We start from the raw sequence: 19314 nt of genomic DNA, 5'->3' as shown, positions 1-19314 counted from the left end.
GACAATTGGTTAATTCACTGGTGTATAACACTGCCACCTCCTGATCCAGAGCACCATCGGCACCTGCAAAGCCACCACACCTTTCATTGACATGTTAGGTTGGAATCTGCCGTAACATTTGGCCTTATCTGTCCCACACCTCCTACCAGTTAGTACGGTGTGCAGAAAACGGCTTTACTGTGTTGTATTGTAGGTTTAATTATATCTCAAGGGTCAGCCAAATTTTCAAACAGTGGAAGGAAAATATTATTGCATGTGCTTTATGTTAATCATTACCATACAGTGAGCTGGCTGGGGAAAAGGGTCTTGCTACTACTGTCCATGTGTCAGTGCTGCTGCGCCCTCTAGTGGTAAAGTTTGCAGCATTGTTGTTTGCAATTAGTGTACCTGTTCTATGCCATGAACATGTCCAGAATCAACCTATGTCACAACAGAGAAAGTGTTATTTTACTGTAATCATTGAGAATCTAATCTCTCACATTAATCAGGAATATTAATTTAAATGTAGCAACAAAAAGGAAGTTTGTTTAGTAGTAGTTTAAGTTGTAAATGCGTTTTTTCTATTTTATACTACCATGTAGTCCTAGTGATGAATGAGAAATCCAACTGCTGATATGAAAAGATCCCAGCTCTCTCTGACACACCACACTTCTTAAGTTTCCCAGCCTCCCTGCAGTGGAGTCCTGCAGTGAGACACACCAGGAGTTCAGGTAGAGTTGGATTCTTTTTGCAGCAGCAGAAAATACTATAGATGGAATGTTGGGAACACAAATCTGGCTTTCAGCTGACACTTGCAAAGATAATAAGGCAGACACATTTTTCCAGTGTTAAGCTAGAACTGTCAGCGAACTTGCACGCACATAGATTTGAAAGGATGGTGAATAATTAGCTGTCATCTGTCGAGGGCTAACCAAGCAACCCGTCCTTGTAGTGGAGAAGCTCCAGGCAGAGACAGAGCTGTGTGGCAAGGTTATGGCCGACAGCACCAATGTGTCCTGCATCCCTGCACTGATGCTGCCACTTTGATAGCCAACTCAGCCCCTGTGGAGCTGTGTTGCCATGACACCAAGAGGATGGACAATACTGACCACGACTGTGCCACACAAGGACAGTGTGTGTTCCATATGCGACTCTTTTAGTTTCCTTTCTTCTCGCTATTTGTAGGAATGTGGACTACCAGTAACCCATGTCTCTCTGAAGACGTTTTTCTGGACAGAGGGCTTGTTGGATTTCTCCCAGGTAGGCAAAACATTTTGACCAACTTAGACAGGCAGGCAATGAGCCATAACATTTCAGTATATATATATGTAGTCCAAGGTCATCTGCAATTTCAGCAAATGATGCAACATCCAACTCCTCATTTAACTAATCAGACCTGTGCACAGAACAAAGTCAATTTTGTTTAATTGTTTTAGTACCAGTGATACATTTCAACTTGCTGTATCATTGTGTTTCTACCTGGATGACGATGATGATGATGACCACATGGAATGGTAATTTTAGATTGACTTACTTAATTACTAGAAATAACATTACTACTATATTGTAACCTCTGGCAAGTGTGTACATTAGGTGGCAGTATAGAGCTACAAAGAGTTGACTTTAGCAGGATAATCTCTCACTGTCTCCTTCAGTTAGATCTATGTGAAGGCCTCACAGTCCCTAGTGGTATGAACAGTTTTAAATGGAATCTAATCTATGAAGGTGACATGTGCTATGTAGCTCTACATGGGATGACTCTGGAGCTCTGATTAACAGCAGTCAATAATAACAACAATGCCATCTGTCAGAATGCAACACAGCTTCTCTCCTCGTGCTCTATCCAGCTCTCCTCTGTTAATCTCAGCCTCTGTGACCTTAAGGCCTGGGGATGACATCTTACGTAAGGATCTGGCTAAGGAAAGCACGCGTTAGCAGCCTGCGGTCAACCACGCCAGGTAAGGTAAGCTCATTAACAGTTACTCGAGGGTGCCCAAGTTAACCAAAGCCTCCAGCAATCCTCACTGGTGGGAATATCAAAGCAAGTAAGCATGGTGGACAAATACAATGTGTCCTCTCTGCACTGGAACTCATACATGCACCTCATTCAACTGTAATTCACTACAGGTTTTGTGTGCTTGTCTGTATCGGGCAACAACGTTTTCCTACAAGAGAGAACAGAAACATGAGACAGACAAAAGACACAACAAAAACCTTTGGGGCCTAATATGAGCTGATTTGACCTCCACAGCAGAATCTCCTCTCTCTCATCACACACATACACACACACACACACACACACACACACACACACACACACACACACTACAACACTATCCTCTAACTGCCTTTCCCCATCTGTCCTCTCTATCATTGAGGTTGACTCACTCTGCTCAGCACAGCCAATATAGCAGCTGAATAATCACACCGATGCTTTCACTGTAACATCTCAATTTTCCTACTGAGGTGTAACTCACACATCATAGGAAGACTTGGTTTGTCCTCTGCTACTTCCTCCTTTGTTACCAAGGGTACAGTGTGCCTTTCCTACTTAATATACTAAATACACGTAATGTATTCTCACTTGTCTCCAGGTTTCTACTCTAGTATTTCTTGCCAAACTGCTTTATAAATGAATTCTTTTCTGGTTTAGACTTGGTATATCTGGTATCTTTCCTAACTGGAACATATGTCCTCTTGGCATCATTTGTGCTTAAATCTTAGTGCAGGATTTGACAGTGAGGAACACTAACAATGGCCTCAGACTGGTTTTGGACCAGCTCTCAAATTTCCACTGGGAACTGCCAATAATCATCAGCTCTTATTTCATACAGTGTGCACAGCTGGCTTTGTAGGCACTTCCATTCAACATTCTTAATTCAAAACACAATTTAAAGGGTATGACGCCCTTCTTTATCCCAATTTAAAGTCTAACTACTAAAATACATAACCAGATCTCAATAACTGTGATGACATCAAATAATGGATAGCAAATGATATGTTTCACGATTCCCCAAACTTATTTGAAAACAAATGCAGAAAGACTTGCATTAGTGTTTAATATGAACAAATGTGTTAAACATGGCTTCAGTTAACTTAAAATCTTCCTACTTGTGTTTGGAGAAACTCATCTGTATCTAAGCCCTCATATCCGTCTGTGTCGATTACTGTAACTCTTTATAATTTGGTGCAAGCTTTTATTTTGTTCCTGAACACTGCAGCAATCCCTTGTGAAAAGAGCAAAAAAGAAAAAACATATTCAGTTGTTTTCTGCACCCACAACTCATGAAGCTATGTTGCCAAATAGTGTGGAAATGATCAGTGCATCATATTGTATCAGACTTTGTATTTCATATGTGTAGCTTGCTGTGGAGCGTCTGCTGTAAGCAAGCTGAGCGGTGCTAAGGCATCAGGGGACAACAGCCATGTGACCACGGCTGCAGGGATTGGTTTAGTGCAGATGTGACATCAGCACACCTCCCACTCCCTCCTCTCTCTCTCTCTCTCTGTCTCTCTCTCTCTCTCTCTCGCTCTCCCTCTCTCTCTCTGTATTGCTCCATTTTTTTCTCTCCTTTTCCTTTCCTCAGCATCCCCTCCTCTCAGAGATGGCGTGTGTCAGTGCGGCCAGGGCGTCCGGGGCCTAATGCACGCAGAGAGGAGCCCTTCCCCCGATTTGCAGTAGATTCCCAAGGATTCTCACTGTGTCCCCTGTCGCTGCTGCCTCTCAGCTCCCCCCCACCCCCCATACCCGCATCCCTGTGCGGGTGTTTGGGAGCTGGGCCCTCGGGAGGTGGAGGGAATCAACATCGTGCTTCGTTGGGGAGCTATGGAGAATTAGCTATGCCCTGCCCAGGCATCCTTTAACCGGCTGGATTTCTCTATTTCTGTCTGCTGTATCCTGCTGTCGGCCTGTGCATAGGCGGCAACATAGGAATGAAAATCTGCAATCATGATGCAAGGTAATTATCTGTGCTCTCCTTTTGCTCCCTGATTTTTTCCTGTGTCCTCCCCCTGCCCTCTTGTGTCCTGACAGGCTGTGGTGAATCTACTGACGTGCTTTTGTCGCCCCTTATGGATTTCTTTAAGCAGAACGTAGCTGGTGTGTGTGTGTGTGTGTGTGTGTGTGTGTGTGTGTGTGTGTGTGTGTGTGTGTGTGTGTGTGTGTGTGTGTTTGTGTGTGTGTGTGTATGTGTGTGTGTGTGTGTGTGAGAGAGAGAGAAGGTATGAAAGATGAAAGGTATGTGGGCTGTAGATTTGTAAAGGAGCCAATGGTATCTCAGCATTGTAGTACTGGACATATTATAGTATATGTGTAGGTGAACACACAGTGTTCACCTACACCTACTAATATATGCACATGTGACTGTGCATATATATGCTTACCTGTACATTATACGTGTGTGAATTTTTGCTGTGTATCTGTCTCAGATATGTGGATCTATGGAAAGATCTGAGCATTGCACTCTGCTCATCTTCACCAAACCCTCCTGAGATTAAGCTGGACTACATTCATTCCTCTGCTGCCATAGATACAGAAGTTTATCATGGCTATAGGATAAGCCACCCTGGAACATACATGCATATGTGTTGCATAAAGTTGATTAAACATTCTGCACCACAGAGGAAAGACAGTGTATCAGTCCAATCAGGGTGAAGGAGATAACAAACTCTGATAGAGGAGCTAAATCATAGATCTAACCCTGCATGGCAGATGCTAGGCCTTTACCATCCATTAATGCCAACATGGTAATGGAAGGTGGCTATTATTAGCAAAAGGCCTGCAGTCAGCTTGCTATGCTTTTGTAATTGGTTCATGATCTTTAGGAGATCCACACTAGCATCCATGCAAGCTAATCTTTGTACACGTACAAAGCACCAACATTTCCAGTTACACAGCATAGATAGACTGTAAACTGTGGTTACATTAATGAGCATATTCACTATACATTACTGATACCATTTGGAGCCACACAGCCACAGCACAGTGATGCAACAACACCCTTCATGCAAAATGTTCATATTCTCATGGGATTTTTGATATTATGTTAGAAAGGAGCATTCTGTGGAAATAAGCAAGAAATCTATCACAATCTTTAAAATAGCATTGAACTTTGTTGTCCTCACACAGTGGACAATTTTCACACCAAGACTATAAAATCATCACCGGAGCACAAGAAATATAGAAGAGCAACACTAACATTACATAAACCACACACTATAAAACCCTCACACTGATTTAAAAGAAATGTAATAGAAGGAATCCAGTAGTCCGCTAAAATGTAGAAGACCTAATTTCTGTACTTCTGTTGTAGCTCGAAGCATGTAACCACATTTATACTGTATATATTTTACAGTACTTTACTGTTGTCCATAGTTTAAGTCATTTATTGTCTAACTTTCTAGACAGGCTCTTTTTCCAGTTCAGTGTCAGTGTGGCAAGAATTCAAATAGCACTGATGTTGAATATTGGCAATCCATACTAGGGACATTTCCATACCTATACATGCAGTGCACCTTGCAAAAGTGGTTAAGAAATTGTTTGAGAAAGTTCCTTAAAAATGTTGGGTGCACATCTCAACCCCCCTGTCAGACAGGAGCTCTCCACTACTTTCTTAGATTCCTTTTATCTTTTGTTAGGGCTTGTTAAAGCTGATTACGTCATCACATATTTGAATCAACTTCTGAAAATACCATCCTTCCTAAGCTTTGGCTTTGGCTTTGAAGTCTAAGTTGTTTCAGAGTTTCTCAAACCCTCAAATGTTCACTATGATGAAAGACCTGTAGCTTAATGTCTGTAAAGTCTGTACAAGTTAATTTACATACCGCCATAAAGCAAAATAACACACCAATGACTGACTAGAACGTTGGAAGCCAATCCAAAACCTTTGTGCGGGCTTTCAGCCAGAATTGCTGTGTACTATGATGCAATCTATTTAAACAAAATGTAACAACACATCTAGATTTTGTGCTGAAAGTGCATACATGACTGATAGTGCAGCGTCACAGGAATCCTTGTTATGCTACAATATAAGCCTGGAAATTGGTCAGCAGTAATCCATTTACAGTTGTTATGATTAATCAACTCTATTTTGTCTGTATTACTGTGTAAGTGCTTTCGAATTCTCAGATGAACTTTGTACATTTGTTACAGAAACATAATTTGATGCCTAATGCAACGTGCGTTTCTCAGTTAATGAAAAACAAATCTGCCTGGGCTGCTTAGTATTTCTCATGCTGCTTCAGTTGGTATCATATGGCTCTGTGGGATCTTGCATATCAAAGTCAGGATGGATTCTCTATTTTTACACCTTATCACCAAAGACAGATGCAGGTGAAGAGTGGACAGAAGGCTTACAGTACTTAGCTGTCTCTCCGCTGATGTAGAGCTATGATGCAGGGATAATCTTGAATAGTCCAGCGAATACATCACGAGCCCTGACACGTCCTTCAGCACCCAGGAGATGCGAGAGAGAGCTTCTGCCTCCCATGTGAATGATACTGCACACCAGGACAAGGCAAAGTCTTCACTTGTGGTGCGTTTAGGTGTACTACAATCCACAGACTGTGCAGGAAGAAATACAGGAAGGATCTTGGTATTAAGCCTCCAGCCAGAAACCTGATAGTAACAATTGACTGGGGCCATAGTCTTGAGGAACATGATAGGAGAGTAGAGAATAGAGAGACTAGAATTATCTCTAACTTTAACTTTCCATTCTTTACAAGTTTGTATAAAGTTGTTCCAAGCATTCATTAGATTCCAGATAGAATTACAGCGACTCTGCGTATTCCACTCTTAATCAAAAATTGGTTTCACGCCTTCAAACTACTGAAAGTCAAAAGCACATGACCTCAAACCATATATATTAATTATTATATATTTACATAGGCTGTCCACTACAGAATTGATTCTACGATCTTACAATATCGGATACTGAACAAATTAGAAAATGTAATTCCTTGTTAAGTACAAAGTAAGTGAAATAAATCTATTATTTTTCATGAAATAAATGATCACGGTGTATTATTAACACACAGGCAAGAACACACACACACACACACACACACACACACACACACACACACACACCAGTAACAACAACAATAATAAGGATCAATCCAAGTTATCAGAGCCAAGGTGATTTCTTCAAAAAATGTCTAAAAATGTCTCAATTAAGCAGCCTGACAGTCCTGACACGTTTCTGCATTCCATTTTTCACTTCTCAGTTTGTCACTTCACCTTGCATAATATTACAGCAGAGTGATCCCAGAACCAGAAACGACACACTTTAAGTATGTTTTCACTTGGGAGAGAGTCTTTGTGTTGGTTTTCCTAGTTGCCCTGATTCCTTCACTGCATGGTGCCAACTGTTACGGCTGTAGGGGGCTTGGCATCCAATTTGGCTGACGGGTTGCAGAAGCAGATCTCTCTGCACTCTCCCTCGAATCTCACTAATGAAGTGGACAGATTGATCATGCTTGGCTGTGTTTCCTTTCCATTTTATATAGTAAGGGAGGGGACACTTAAGGGAATTGTGTCTGCATCTATATGATGTAATGTAGGTGAGGGATTTGAGGATGTTCTAAATGGGAAGATGTTTGTGTCCCACGTCAGTATATCAATTTGTATCAACTCAATGTATTGGGGTTGTAACATTTCCTGTGTATTCACTAGGATGTGTCCTTTTTCCAGTTCTTCTATTGTCTTGCTTCTCTGTGTTAATTTGCTGTTAAGTGCATTTTAATGACAAAACATTTAACTTTATATTAGGCTCTAAAAGTTCAAAATTAATTCTTTATGATGTTGTACTCCCTCTCTCTCCCTGTCTCTGTGTATTAGGACTGAAAAAACGAACCAGGAAAGCCCTGCGATTACGAAAGAAAGACAAGGATACGGACACAACGTGAGTTTGCTCGCCAGCGACACAAATACTTGCAGACTGTGACGTATTCAACATTTGTAGTACAATCTAACACTATGAATAATGTCTGTTGAGACACTGAAATAGTAACCTATATTTCTTGAGATTGTTTTTTCCTGCTCCTGTTAGACTAATTGTTCTCTTCTTCTTCCAAACAGAGGCTCACCTGACAAAGAAGGAACTGGAAGTGGAAAGAGAGGAAGTGTATGTATATTTTTTTTGCGATTCGTGGCAATATGGTGCTGTTAAACAGATGAAGTACCACCGCTACTAAAGTGATAAGTGGTAGATTGACAGGTTGTAATTTTTGACATAGTGGTGCTGATTTTGTTGATAGAAAAAGGCCAATGGGGCACCCAATGGTTTCTATGGGGAGATTGACTGGGACAGATATGTAAGTATCTGCTATGCACTCTGTATTTTGCTTTTGCCTTTATTTTTTTTTATGCTTTTTTTTGACATTGCAACTGTGCATGTGGAATACTGCATAGTGTTGCAATCGTTATCATGTAACACTAGCTTTAAAAACCCCAGAGTAAAGTATACAGATGGAGCCATGGCTACATATGCTGTGTGTGCTGTGAATCAGCAATCTGAGCATCCCAGCAAGACATCTGTGAAATTGGAGCTGCTTTTTTATATGCAGCACTCACAGGAAAGACATGTTTAGCGCTGCTTCTTTTACAGTACGCGACGGACTGGATTTGACTCTAGATGTTCTCCTCTGCCCTTACTCAGGCCTCTCCTGATGTGGATGAAGAAGGTTTCAGCCTCAGGCCTGGCGATGAGGGTGAAGATATCCTTTTGGAGGCCACGGCAGCTGTGTTGGGACCCGTGCCTGTAAAACTATTGACCTGTTTGGCCGAATGACTCATTGGACGAGTGCTTCTCAGCATTAAATAGGCCAAATCGATAGACCCCCCCCCCCTCCCATACACACATTGCATATGTGTGACCCTGCAGCGGTAGAATAAGAAAAATGCAAGAAGGCACCGAGACGGATTCATACTCGATACATTTGAATTGTTTCCGTTCAAGCAGTTCTTTATTTATTTAGTTATTTCGAGCTACAGGATGTTTTTGCTGCAGGTGTCAGATGTTGCGTTACAGATACAGAGCTCATACTGTATAGAGACTGCAGGAAGATTTAGCTCAGACCGAACAGTGTCAGTTACAGCAGGTGTAATATTGTTAACTGGGACACAGCAGATGGTGACAGGGAGGTGATGTATCACTCCTCCTCTGCACTGCTGTTCTCCACGTGCACAGTGTGTATTCGAGATTGTAATAATTACAAACTCAAGTCTTTGTGCCCTATTGTCCTTGACAATTGCTCACCAGCTTCCAAAGCAAAACATTTCTTCTCCTCCAGCGATTCAGAGGATGAGGAAGATAGTAAGAAAAAGTTCAAAATTAAGATCAAGCCGTTAGTAGCGGAGAGTGCCAAGTGTGTCCTTCCATCGATGGACGAGCTAAAGGCCTCAGTGGGAGGCCTGGCGCTGTCTCCGTCTCTGGTGAGCGCTCCTGATCAGCACTCTTGTGTTACACAGAATGCACACACACACACACACACACACTCACACACACACACACACATACTGGCACACTGTTATGTAAAATTCAGTTTTGTTTTACTGCATTATGTTTTTCTGGGACGCTGTCTCACATCGGTCTTCCTCTCTTTCCGTGTTTTTCTTTTCTCCTTGGGTTGACTTGTGCTTCTTGTAGAGGAGAAGTCCGGTAAGTTTGCCTTTGTGTCTTTTTTTTGTACATTTTCATCAATCTTCCGCCACCAAGAGAGATTGCATGGCATGACCTCGCTCGGTAGAAACATGTGATACATTTTTATATTGTACTTTTCTGTGGTAGTAGATTTATCAGTTATATTCTTGTCGACATACGTAAGCCCCTTTTTTTGCATGCAGCGTCTGTGTGTCCTCAAAATGACCTCGTCTTTTTTGTTTCTTTTTGAGCTACAGCTTTACTTTAACCTTTCTAGCAAAGCATCCGTGATACATAATGCACAGCAAACATAACACGCGTGTGGCTCCAAACCTGCTGATTTGGTGCTGAGCCACAAGCTGGAGTCACTGTGCAGCTGTATGACTGTTCTGATCTAACATGATGCAAGTGTGGCGCACAAGGTGTTTATGGCTCTGGTTGCATTATAGAGGCTTTGTGGTTAAAGTAAAGAGGTGGCGGTGTGTGCAGTTTTAGTTGGTGTCCATTTGACTGATTTGTCACTCACTCTCTGACCCAGGTCTGTTCTCTCTTCCTTTTTGCTGGTCTCAGAGACGCAGCCCGGTGAGTTTCTAACACCATCTGCTGGCTGTTCGCAAAACAGCATCTCAGACCACAGACTGCTGATTGACCTGATGTAAAAGGAATGAAATCGACCTCAGTCATTGTTAAGAATGAAGTCTGAATTATGTTTCCCAAAACAAAGGAAGAGTAAAGCGATGTAGTCTGATGATTTCATATGCTTCCAAAACAAATCAACTTATTTAAACATACATATGAAATGATCTAGTTTATAAAAGGAATTTGGCTACCGGGAAATTGTTGAGGCAGAATAAAGACAGATAGTGTGATTGTGATTGTGTGTGTGTATTTACATACTGGCTCATTTCACAAACTGTTTCCTTTCTTATCCATATCCGCAATTTATTTTGTATTTGCTTTGTCTCTTTTACAGGGACAGCTAAAAAGGAATCTGTCCTGTAAGTATGTCCATTTGGAAAAAAGCTTTTCACTCCAGTTTCATTACATCTGAAAGCAGTGATCCAACTCGTTACACGGTCAACACTTGAGTTTATTAATGTTATGTTTCTCACAGGTGAGGAGATTGCCAGACCCAGGCGCTCCACCCCTACACCAAGCCCCGCCCCAGAGACACCAAGGTCAGTCAGGCTTTTAGCAATGCTGTCCAAGCTAGATATATATTTGTATGTAGCAATGTATTTGCATTGAATGGTGGTTAAGGGCGAATCAGGAATATGACGAAGTTGCTCTCAGACTCTCAGTTATATGACTTCCTTCCTTGTAGTGACAGGCTTTCCCAGAATGTCCCCTCCTTCTTCGGGCTGCCTTCAGAGACAAACTACTCCAGATACGACGGTCTGTCACATATCAGTAGAGCACAACTCCACATAAAACTTAGCAAACACTCTCGGGATTTGCAGAGGTGACATTTCTCGTTTCTGTGTCGCTGTTCAATCACAGTGGTCCCCTCTGATGCTTGGGAGGAATTGAGGCCGCGGTCTGAATCACCTTTGAGCAGAAGTTTCCCAACAGGAGGTGAGCTGCTGTGAAGAAATCTCACTAGTGTTATCAGTTGTATGGATTGTATAAGTGTTCATTTGAGTTGAAATTTCTCCCCCTTGTCGCAGCTCCTCCTCCTCTTCCTCCTAAAAACATTCCATCCAGAAGTCACTACGGGTATCACTCAGACACTTATGGTAAATTAAGTTGTATTCGTTGTTGTGGGACCTGTCATACAGTGAGATCTCTTCAAAACTCTGATACACGTTCTCCAACTAATTCTTTGCAGGTGATTTACCCAATGGAAGGCTTGCTCGCAGTTCTGCCCCCATCTACCTGAACGTCCACTCCCCCGCCTCCCACCACGGCTCTCCAGCCCCTGATCTGGACGATGTGTTCGGCATGGACAGCCCCTGCGCCAATGAGGACACAATGTCTCCCAAATGGGTTACTTTCGGCGACGGCAGACCCCCACCGCCCGATGAACCTGCGCCCCCGCCCCCACCGGACTCCCCTGCCCCGGACACGCCTTCGTCCACCCCCTCCACCCCCTGCCTCTCACCCGGACCACCACCAATTGAGCCGCCGCCATCCCCTCCTCAGTTTTCTCCTGGGTCTCCTCCTCCCTTCTCGCCTCCAGACTCGCCACCGTCCATTATCCTCGGACCTCCTCCTCCGGATGAGCCGGCCCCTCCCCTGCCTCCTGACTTCTCCCCCTCTCCTCCGATCTGCCTTGACGATGAAGCGATCGATGAGGAGGTGCTGCGGTTTGCAGGGTACTCCTCGTCCCCCGCCCCCACCAGTCCTGTGCCCCCTCTGCCAGCAGAACGGAGGTCCCCACGTGCAGGAGTTCCATCTCCCTTGGTCCTTGGGGGCTCTGGAGGGAAGAGGACTCCAGAGGGTGCATACTTGAGAGATGACATCCAGGACTTTATGGGTTCACCCAGAGAGCTGACACCAAGCTTCAGGGGAACGCCTCCTCCTCTCCCTCCAACCACCTACAGATCTATCGTATCTTCCCCTGGGCCATATTCTGGCAGCAGTGAGTACAGTGGTCACTCTCTAAATGTGTCCAGTTCAGGTTGATTTGAGAAAGTTATAATGTTGCCATTATAAGTGCAACCTAATAATCTTGAGGGGCTCAAAAAATGCAGATCCTCCTCTTCCCAACCTGTCGCTTGTTTAGTGATAGAATGTAATCTGAACTATACAGGAAAGCAAATCCAAGGTGTTCTGGAACGTTAGGAGACAGATTTTGGCATCTGATAATCAGCAGTTTTGCCGTTTGCAGCATATATAATTGATTGCATTACCTTGCTAGTTACAGTTACTTGTATTACTTAGTACTGTGTGGTTATTTTGTGACCAAGTCCTTGAGAGTGTTTGTCTCTCTTTCTCATACGATATGATCTTGAGACACTGACTTAAGATACAATACAAAAATGATACATTAGAACAATTGACAATTTGATGCAGTTTCATTTATCACTTTGATTCAAATTGGGTTTCGGTTCCACCCCTTGTCTGCGGAAAATCACTTCGGTTGCGTTCTAACCTCATACACTGATGTGTAACAGGCCCCTCATCTCCGGCGCGTCCCGCCACTCCTCAGTCACGAGGCAGCCCGGTTCCTCCTCCTCCTCCTCCTCGACCATCATCGCGACCAAAGCTACCCCCAGGAAAGCCAATAGCAGAGCTGGTACATTGCATCTTTCTCTTCTTCTTCTCATGATCAGGCTTGATCCTGGGTTTAAAGTGAAAGGACTGTTTTGTGTTTGTTCCCTAAAAGTATTTTGTTTTTGTGTTCCAATCTTCAGACTCGACCTTTCAGTCCTCCAGTTTCAGGCAGCCCCCCGCCCTTCGCACCACTTGCCCGGGCAGAAAGCTCTTCCTCTATCTCCTCCATTACCTCGCAGAGTGCAGCGTCCACCCCAACCTTAGGGAGAGACCTCAACTTGTCCAACACAGGTACATTACCAGAAGGCCTCTGTAGGTGTCATCAGTCTTATCTGCATGTTGTCACTGCAGTAGTACCAAGTTGACATTTAATCTAGGAATACTGAAAGAATCCACAAGTTTGCGCCCATTATGCATCATGCATTTTTGTTTAGTTTCACATTTCTGTACGTGTCCATGTTGTCTGTCGCTCATCCTCCTGTCCTCTACCGTCTGCTTTACAATCTGCCATGATTCTCTCTTCCTCTTCCTCTTCCTCTTCCTCTTCCTCTTCCTCTTCCTCCTCCTCTTCCTCTCCTCGTGTCTCTGCTCACTCAGGGGGCTCACAGCCTCTGGTATGGTTTGATCACGGCAGGTTTTATTTAGCGTTTGAAGGTGAGTTGTATCAGTACCGACGGTGCATGAACTGGAAGCTTTTGCCTTCTTTTATCCTGCATCGTGTTGCCCACCCCGCCTCCTTCCACCTCATGTCCTGCTCTCTCCATATACCTCACATCTGGATTCTAGATGGAGTATCCAGGTTTATATTCCCTCATCCTTTGCTTATGACCCATGACCCTAGCTCAAACAAGGTTTTCCCCGAGCTTCTTTTTAGGTCGTAGGTGGTGTCGCCCTGTGGGATGGGGGGCACTGGAAACTGAAACTGAAACTTTGAACTTTGAACTGCATTTTCACATAATTTTGGAACCTCAGCATTACCACATTTGTGAAATAAGAAGACTTAAATTAAACGCATGTTGTACTTTTTCTCAGTCACATAACTTCCACTTTAACTGGGGTTACGGGTGAAATATCAGGGGGAGGATGTTACAGGAGGGACTGCAAGCAGAAAGGTAGAAACACCCAAAGGGTCCTTTACTGGAGTTAAATCAAATCATGATGTATCACTTGCAAAATGTCACGGCCATCAACTTCCCGATCTTGTTTCTGTTGTAAAACCATTTTCCAAAATGTTTGTATACCCAAAGCCCAAACTATCTTTTTCCTGCTGCACTTTTTGTTGTTATTTTTATTTTCGTATCATTTTGTTTGGGCTTGGTTGCCGTGGTTGGTTGCCGTTTATGTGTGTTTTTTCTTTCTTTCTGTGTATAACGGTAGGGAAAACCCTGGCTCAAAAATCAAGAGAAGACTACAGCAGAACAGACAGTTTATGTTTAGGTGTGTTTATGTGTTTGTATGTGTCCTTCAGGATGCTCCAGGGGACCCAGTCCACTTACAATGGGACCCCAGGACACTCTGCCAGTGGCAGCTGCATTCACTGAAACCATCAATGCCTACTTCAAAGGCGCCGACCCCAACAAGTAGGCCATCATTTCTTTGCAAATAACAAACATTTATGCCAATATAAAAAATAGATGCTCTGTTTTTGTGTCATGCTTACAAAGAGAAAAGAGAAAATGTGGTTTGTCACACTGCAGGCTATCAAACTGGAAACATTCCATGCCATCGTTTACAATTCAATTCTGCTTGTATATTATTTATTCAGCATGTTATCTGATTTCTGCCTTTTCTCCTCCTTTATCCCAGATGTGTTGTAAAGATCACAGGGGAGATGGTACTATCCTTCCCTGCAGGCATAACCAGACATTTTACCAGCCACTCAACTCAACCCGTCCTCACCTTTAGCATCAGTAACTATAACCGGCTGGAGCAGGTTCTCCCAAATCCACAGCTGCTGTGCTGGTAGGCGTACCGTTAGAGGCAAATGCACACATAAACACACACACATGTATGAACACATTCATGGCTGTGTGTTTAATGATCTGCAAAAAGTTTTGTTGTTGCTTGTTTATCAGTTGCAAAATAATTGTTGTTTTTTGTTTGTTTTGTTTATGCTATATAGTAAAGTGCACTGTAAGTAAAGGTAAAGGTGTCAATTCATGGGTCACCTTGAACATGAGATTTCCATAGTGTGTGTATCTCTTACCCCTCAGTGACTTCTCAACGGACAGCGCAGACTCAAAAGAATTCTGGGTGAACATGCCAAACTTGTTGAGCCATCTGAAGAGAGTAGCCGAGCAGAAGCCTCAGGCGACATACTACAACGTGGATATGATCAAATATCAGGTCAGTCGTATATCTATCATCATATCACCTACCTACATACCTGCCTGGCTATCTACCTTACATATCTGTTGTTTGTCTGTGTGCGCCTCAGGTGTCAGCAGAGGGGATCCAGTCTACTCCTCTGAATCTGGCAGTGAGTTGGCGAGGCGACACCAACAGCACAGACCTTAGAATAGACTACAAATACAACGCACAGGCCATGGCAGCACCCATGCCTCTACACAATATCCACTTCCTGGTTCCCGTAAATGGAGGCATGGCCAAACTCCAGGCCATGATCCCCCCTGCCACCTGGTGAGGATGTCCAACTCATACTGACCTTTACCAATTGGAGAGGGTAACTCAGGAAACACAATTGAACTTCCTCTGTACTTTCCATATGTCTTGCCTCCCCAGAATTAGATCAATGCTCTTCCTACATTTGTGCAGAAGAGCCATAGCAAACCAGATTAAACAGCTTGTAAAGCTTCTGACTTTACTTGCACACTAAATGAAAATTCTAATGTGAATGGAGAGACATTTGCATCCTCCACACTCAGCAGCAGGAACAGACCTGCTCAAAACACCCGACTCAGTAGATAAACCCCAATGTTATGTTGTAGTGTAAATAGGACACTGCAGCTTGTGGTGTCTGATTGTTTCTGATCGCTTCTGTTAGACATCATGCCATCCTAGAAACAAGTTACAATAAGTTAAAATCTCAAAAAGCTCAGAAATTATTAGTAGCAGAGACTTTTAGAGCATTTATCAGTATTCCTCTCTATCTTACCCATTGCATTTAAAAAGAAAAGTTCCATTTTGTGGTTTTGTTTTCTTGTTAAGGAATCAAGAGCAGCAAACAATACACTGGAAGATCTCCAGCCTCTCTCAGAGGTCTGACAACGGAGGCGAGTATTCAGTTTTGTCAAGTTCTTAATCCTCTGTCATCACTTTCATGTTTGGCTTTTGTTTCACCTGATTGCAAAACTCTCCTTCCCTGCAGCTATTCAAATATTTGCCCCAAATCATGACACTCATTAACACTCAAAACTATCTCTTGGTCCTGCAGGGGTTGGGGCTCTGCTGGGCCGGTTCCAGATAACAGAAGGTTCCAGTAAACCCTCCCAGCTGGCTGTCCAGTTCACCAGCGAGGGAAGCACTCTGTCCGGGTGCAACATCCAGCTGGTCGGGACCGGCTACCGACTATCACTGGTCAAGAAGAGATTTGCTGCAGGTCAGTTTGAGTATCAGGGATGCGTTAGAGCTCATGGTGACTGTCTTCACTTTGAGTCACTGACTGACTTGTTTTTGTTTTGCTTCACAGGGAAATATTTGGCAGATAATTAGTGGACTTCTTTGTAAACTAAAGAAAGAATCGACGGCTTTAGACTGTGAAGATGGCACTCATCCGGCCCCATCTCATATTAATGCATTTGAAACTTTAGCAGGAAAGAATTAATGGTTATGTAACAGAACATAACATACACCTAGATATTAATTGACTTTATAACTCTCCATATTCAGTAGACTGACAGCTACTGAGTTTATGCAAGAAAATACAAATCGTTAGTTTTGTGCACTTGGGACATTTATGAGCTTAGGAGTAAAATATAGGAAAAACTCTCATCTTTGTTCTTGTTAACTGAAACATTGTGGATTCATAAAGTGATCCAGCCTTATTCATTTCATTTTCATCACTGGTTTTCATGTCAAATGCACTGTACGAGAAAATGTGAATAATTTTTTAAATGGAAAAGTATGGAAATGGAAAACTGTAGTATAGGGTTGCTTTGCAGTTCGAGTCCAATACGTTCACCAAATAATAGATTAGTTCGTGATATCTGATTTACACTGCCACCCTAAATCTGATTTTTTTCACCATGTGTGACCAGGCTAAGACTTAATCAGAATCTATAAGATCTGTTTAAGATGTTGTGGAATCGTTAGAGCCCTTTCTATGAGTCTTCTGATGAAATGTGACTGGTCAGTTTTCAATGACCCACAGCACTGGACTTACATTACCAGTAGTCTGAAGGTGCTTTTACATACGGTCAATTTGACTGCTCAAGACACTGTAAAGTTCCATATTGGCAGATACTTTGTGAGCAAATGCGTTATATTGTTGCTGTTAGCGCACACACTACCAGTATAGACTACTTATGTTTCAATTTCCAGCAATAGAGGACTGTGCAAATGGTCACATTGCATTCCCACGACAACATGATGATGCTGCTGCTTTTGCTGGGACAAGTTTGTGTAATTTTGTTTTCCATTTAAGTTATGGAACATACGTGTGAAAGGGCCTTCAGATGCTTGATGCATACAGAGCCAGATCAATGTGCCATATGGTGGTGAAAAGCAATCAGGTTTATGGTTCAGAGGAAAACCAGCGAGATGGAAATGGGCTGACGATTATTAAGAGTTGCCTTGGATGATGCTCGATAACTTGACCATGATACAAGGATTATGATTACGGACTAGAAGTAATGAAGAGAAATGTCTATCAAGAATATAGCACTATACATGTCCCTGTTGTAGATTTATTTTCTTGTTTATCCACCATGTGGAGTAAATAGGTGTTTTATCATTTTCTAATAGCAATATTTAAAAACTAAGTGTAAAAAGTGTACATAAAAAAAAAACTATGTTTCAAATATTTCTCTGGGCATATGAACGTGTCTGTGATTGTCTCTTGGTTTATTAATGTCAACAACATTCATAATGCTTTATGTTTACATGGTCTCTCTTCACCTGTTTGTTTACATGTGGGTTTCTTGTACAAAAACTGTTACTGTTGATGAAAGCATGAAATCTGCATAAATCTGCATTTGTCTATCACCAGTCTGATCAATGCAATATCAATTTATTAGTTTCAATAAAGCCTTGATGTGTGTGTTGTTCCATAATCATGCTATGAAGGGAGAACTTTGCCTTCACTCCACTCTGTATCTTTCTGTTGCTGCACCAGAAGCTCATTGTCGTTATGTTTGGCATGTTCATGAATATTCCATAAAATGTGTCTTGGTATTTGACATTCTCATGTTTGACTTGCATAGTAAAACACACCTCACTTGATGTCACATGGTGTTTGACCGTCATTTTGGATGTGTTGACTTTACCCTCGCTTTGGGCCCGAGTGAAACACTGACTGATTTTATTGGAGAAAAAGAGAAGGAGAGAGGAAAAAAAATACAAAATCAAATTGTTCTTTCAGTTCAATCAGTATTTCCAAGGTGTTTCTGTGTTTCTGTTGATAATGCTTAAGTTTCTCTTTGCCTTATACGTGAGCATACAGTCCTCCAAAATGTGAGGGTCCCTGTTCGTTTTTTAAAAATAACCTTTTGGCTGTATTCCTTTCACTGCGTTAGACACAGAATATGCAAACATTTCATGTAAATTTTCCCATCCAAAGATTTTGAAAGTAAATATATAAAAAATAAATATAATGTAATATCTGTTTAACTTGATAATAAAGAAGAGGAAATATGAGACACGTGTCCCTCTCATTTGTTCTTAGATAAAGAAGATATACACTGAAAGCTCACATTTAAATCAACACTAAAACGGCAGGAGGGTTGATTGATAAATAACTTTTCAGCCCGTAAACATTTTCATAGACATCCTTCTCTTGGGTGTTCAATGAAATCCTGGGTACAGCTGAGACTAGCTGACTATATCAATGCTACAATAGTGGCTTGTGGTAGTCAGGTGACACCTTTTGTGCAAGCATCCATCACTTGTAAGATTCACACACAGTTGGATTTCGATCATACAAGTTATACTCACTGATTCAAATTAATGTATTGTGTCAAGGTCAGAACTTATCAGGCAAAGACACTTCAGATATGTAAATATTTAATGCGTATTTACTGTTTCCACAAACAAGTTCAATTTGTTATCATTTAGTTAGATATTTAATTAAAAAGCATCATGTCGAAAATAGTGAATCGTTGTGCACAGAACTCCTCATTTCCTCTTTATACGTTAACTAGTAGCTTCCCTGAGGACCAATAGAAATAGAGTTTTAGTAAATTCACTACTCCGTCCTCGTCCGTGGAAGCTCCGCCCACTGAGCGATGACCGTTGCCGGGACAACACCAAACTCTTTACGGCTCAGTTTTCGCTACAAGAGATCCAGTAAACAGGTAGATAC

General features: G+C 42.3%; 1 protein-coding gene across 1 annotated transcript; it reads left to right on the top strand.

Moving 5' to 3' along the window:
* The first annotated feature begins 3297 nt into the window (after positions 1 to 3297).
* On the top strand, positions 3298 to 18558 carry LOC142993916 (SH3-containing GRB2-like protein 3-interacting protein 1). The gene is made up of 23 exons (XM_076144461.1): positions 3298 to 3938; positions 7817 to 7880; positions 8057 to 8102; positions 8236 to 8292; positions 8637 to 8694; positions 9237 to 9412; positions 9627 to 9638; positions 10191 to 10202; positions 10594 to 10618; positions 10735 to 10798; positions 10945 to 11015; positions 11121 to 11195; positions 11288 to 11356; positions 11449 to 12201; positions 12737 to 12858; positions 12977 to 13127; positions 14305 to 14416; positions 14643 to 14798; positions 15050 to 15182; positions 15274 to 15476; positions 16005 to 16069; positions 16231 to 16395; positions 16486 to 18558. The coding sequence occupies exons 1-23, from the start codon at positions 3929 to 3931 to the stop codon at positions 16506 to 16508; spliced, it is 2622 nt and encodes an 873-aa protein (XP_076000576.1). The 5' UTR covers positions 3298 to 3928; the 3' UTR covers positions 16509 to 18558.
* The last annotated feature ends 756 nt before the right edge of the window (positions 18559 to 19314 follow it).

Source organism: Genypterus blacodes, unplaced genomic scaffold, assembly GCF_046128005.1.
Source record: "Genypterus blacodes isolate CSIRO-AG114 ecotype Tasmania unplaced genomic scaffold, CSIRO-AGI_Gbla_v1 ptg000029l_1, whole genome shotgun sequence".
NCBI classification, from domain to species: Eukaryota; Metazoa; Chordata; class Actinopteri; order Ophidiiformes; family Ophidiidae; genus Genypterus; species Genypterus blacodes.
The sequence above is the reverse complement of the archived record's forward strand: the minus strand, read 5'-3'. Positions and strand labels throughout refer to the sequence as shown.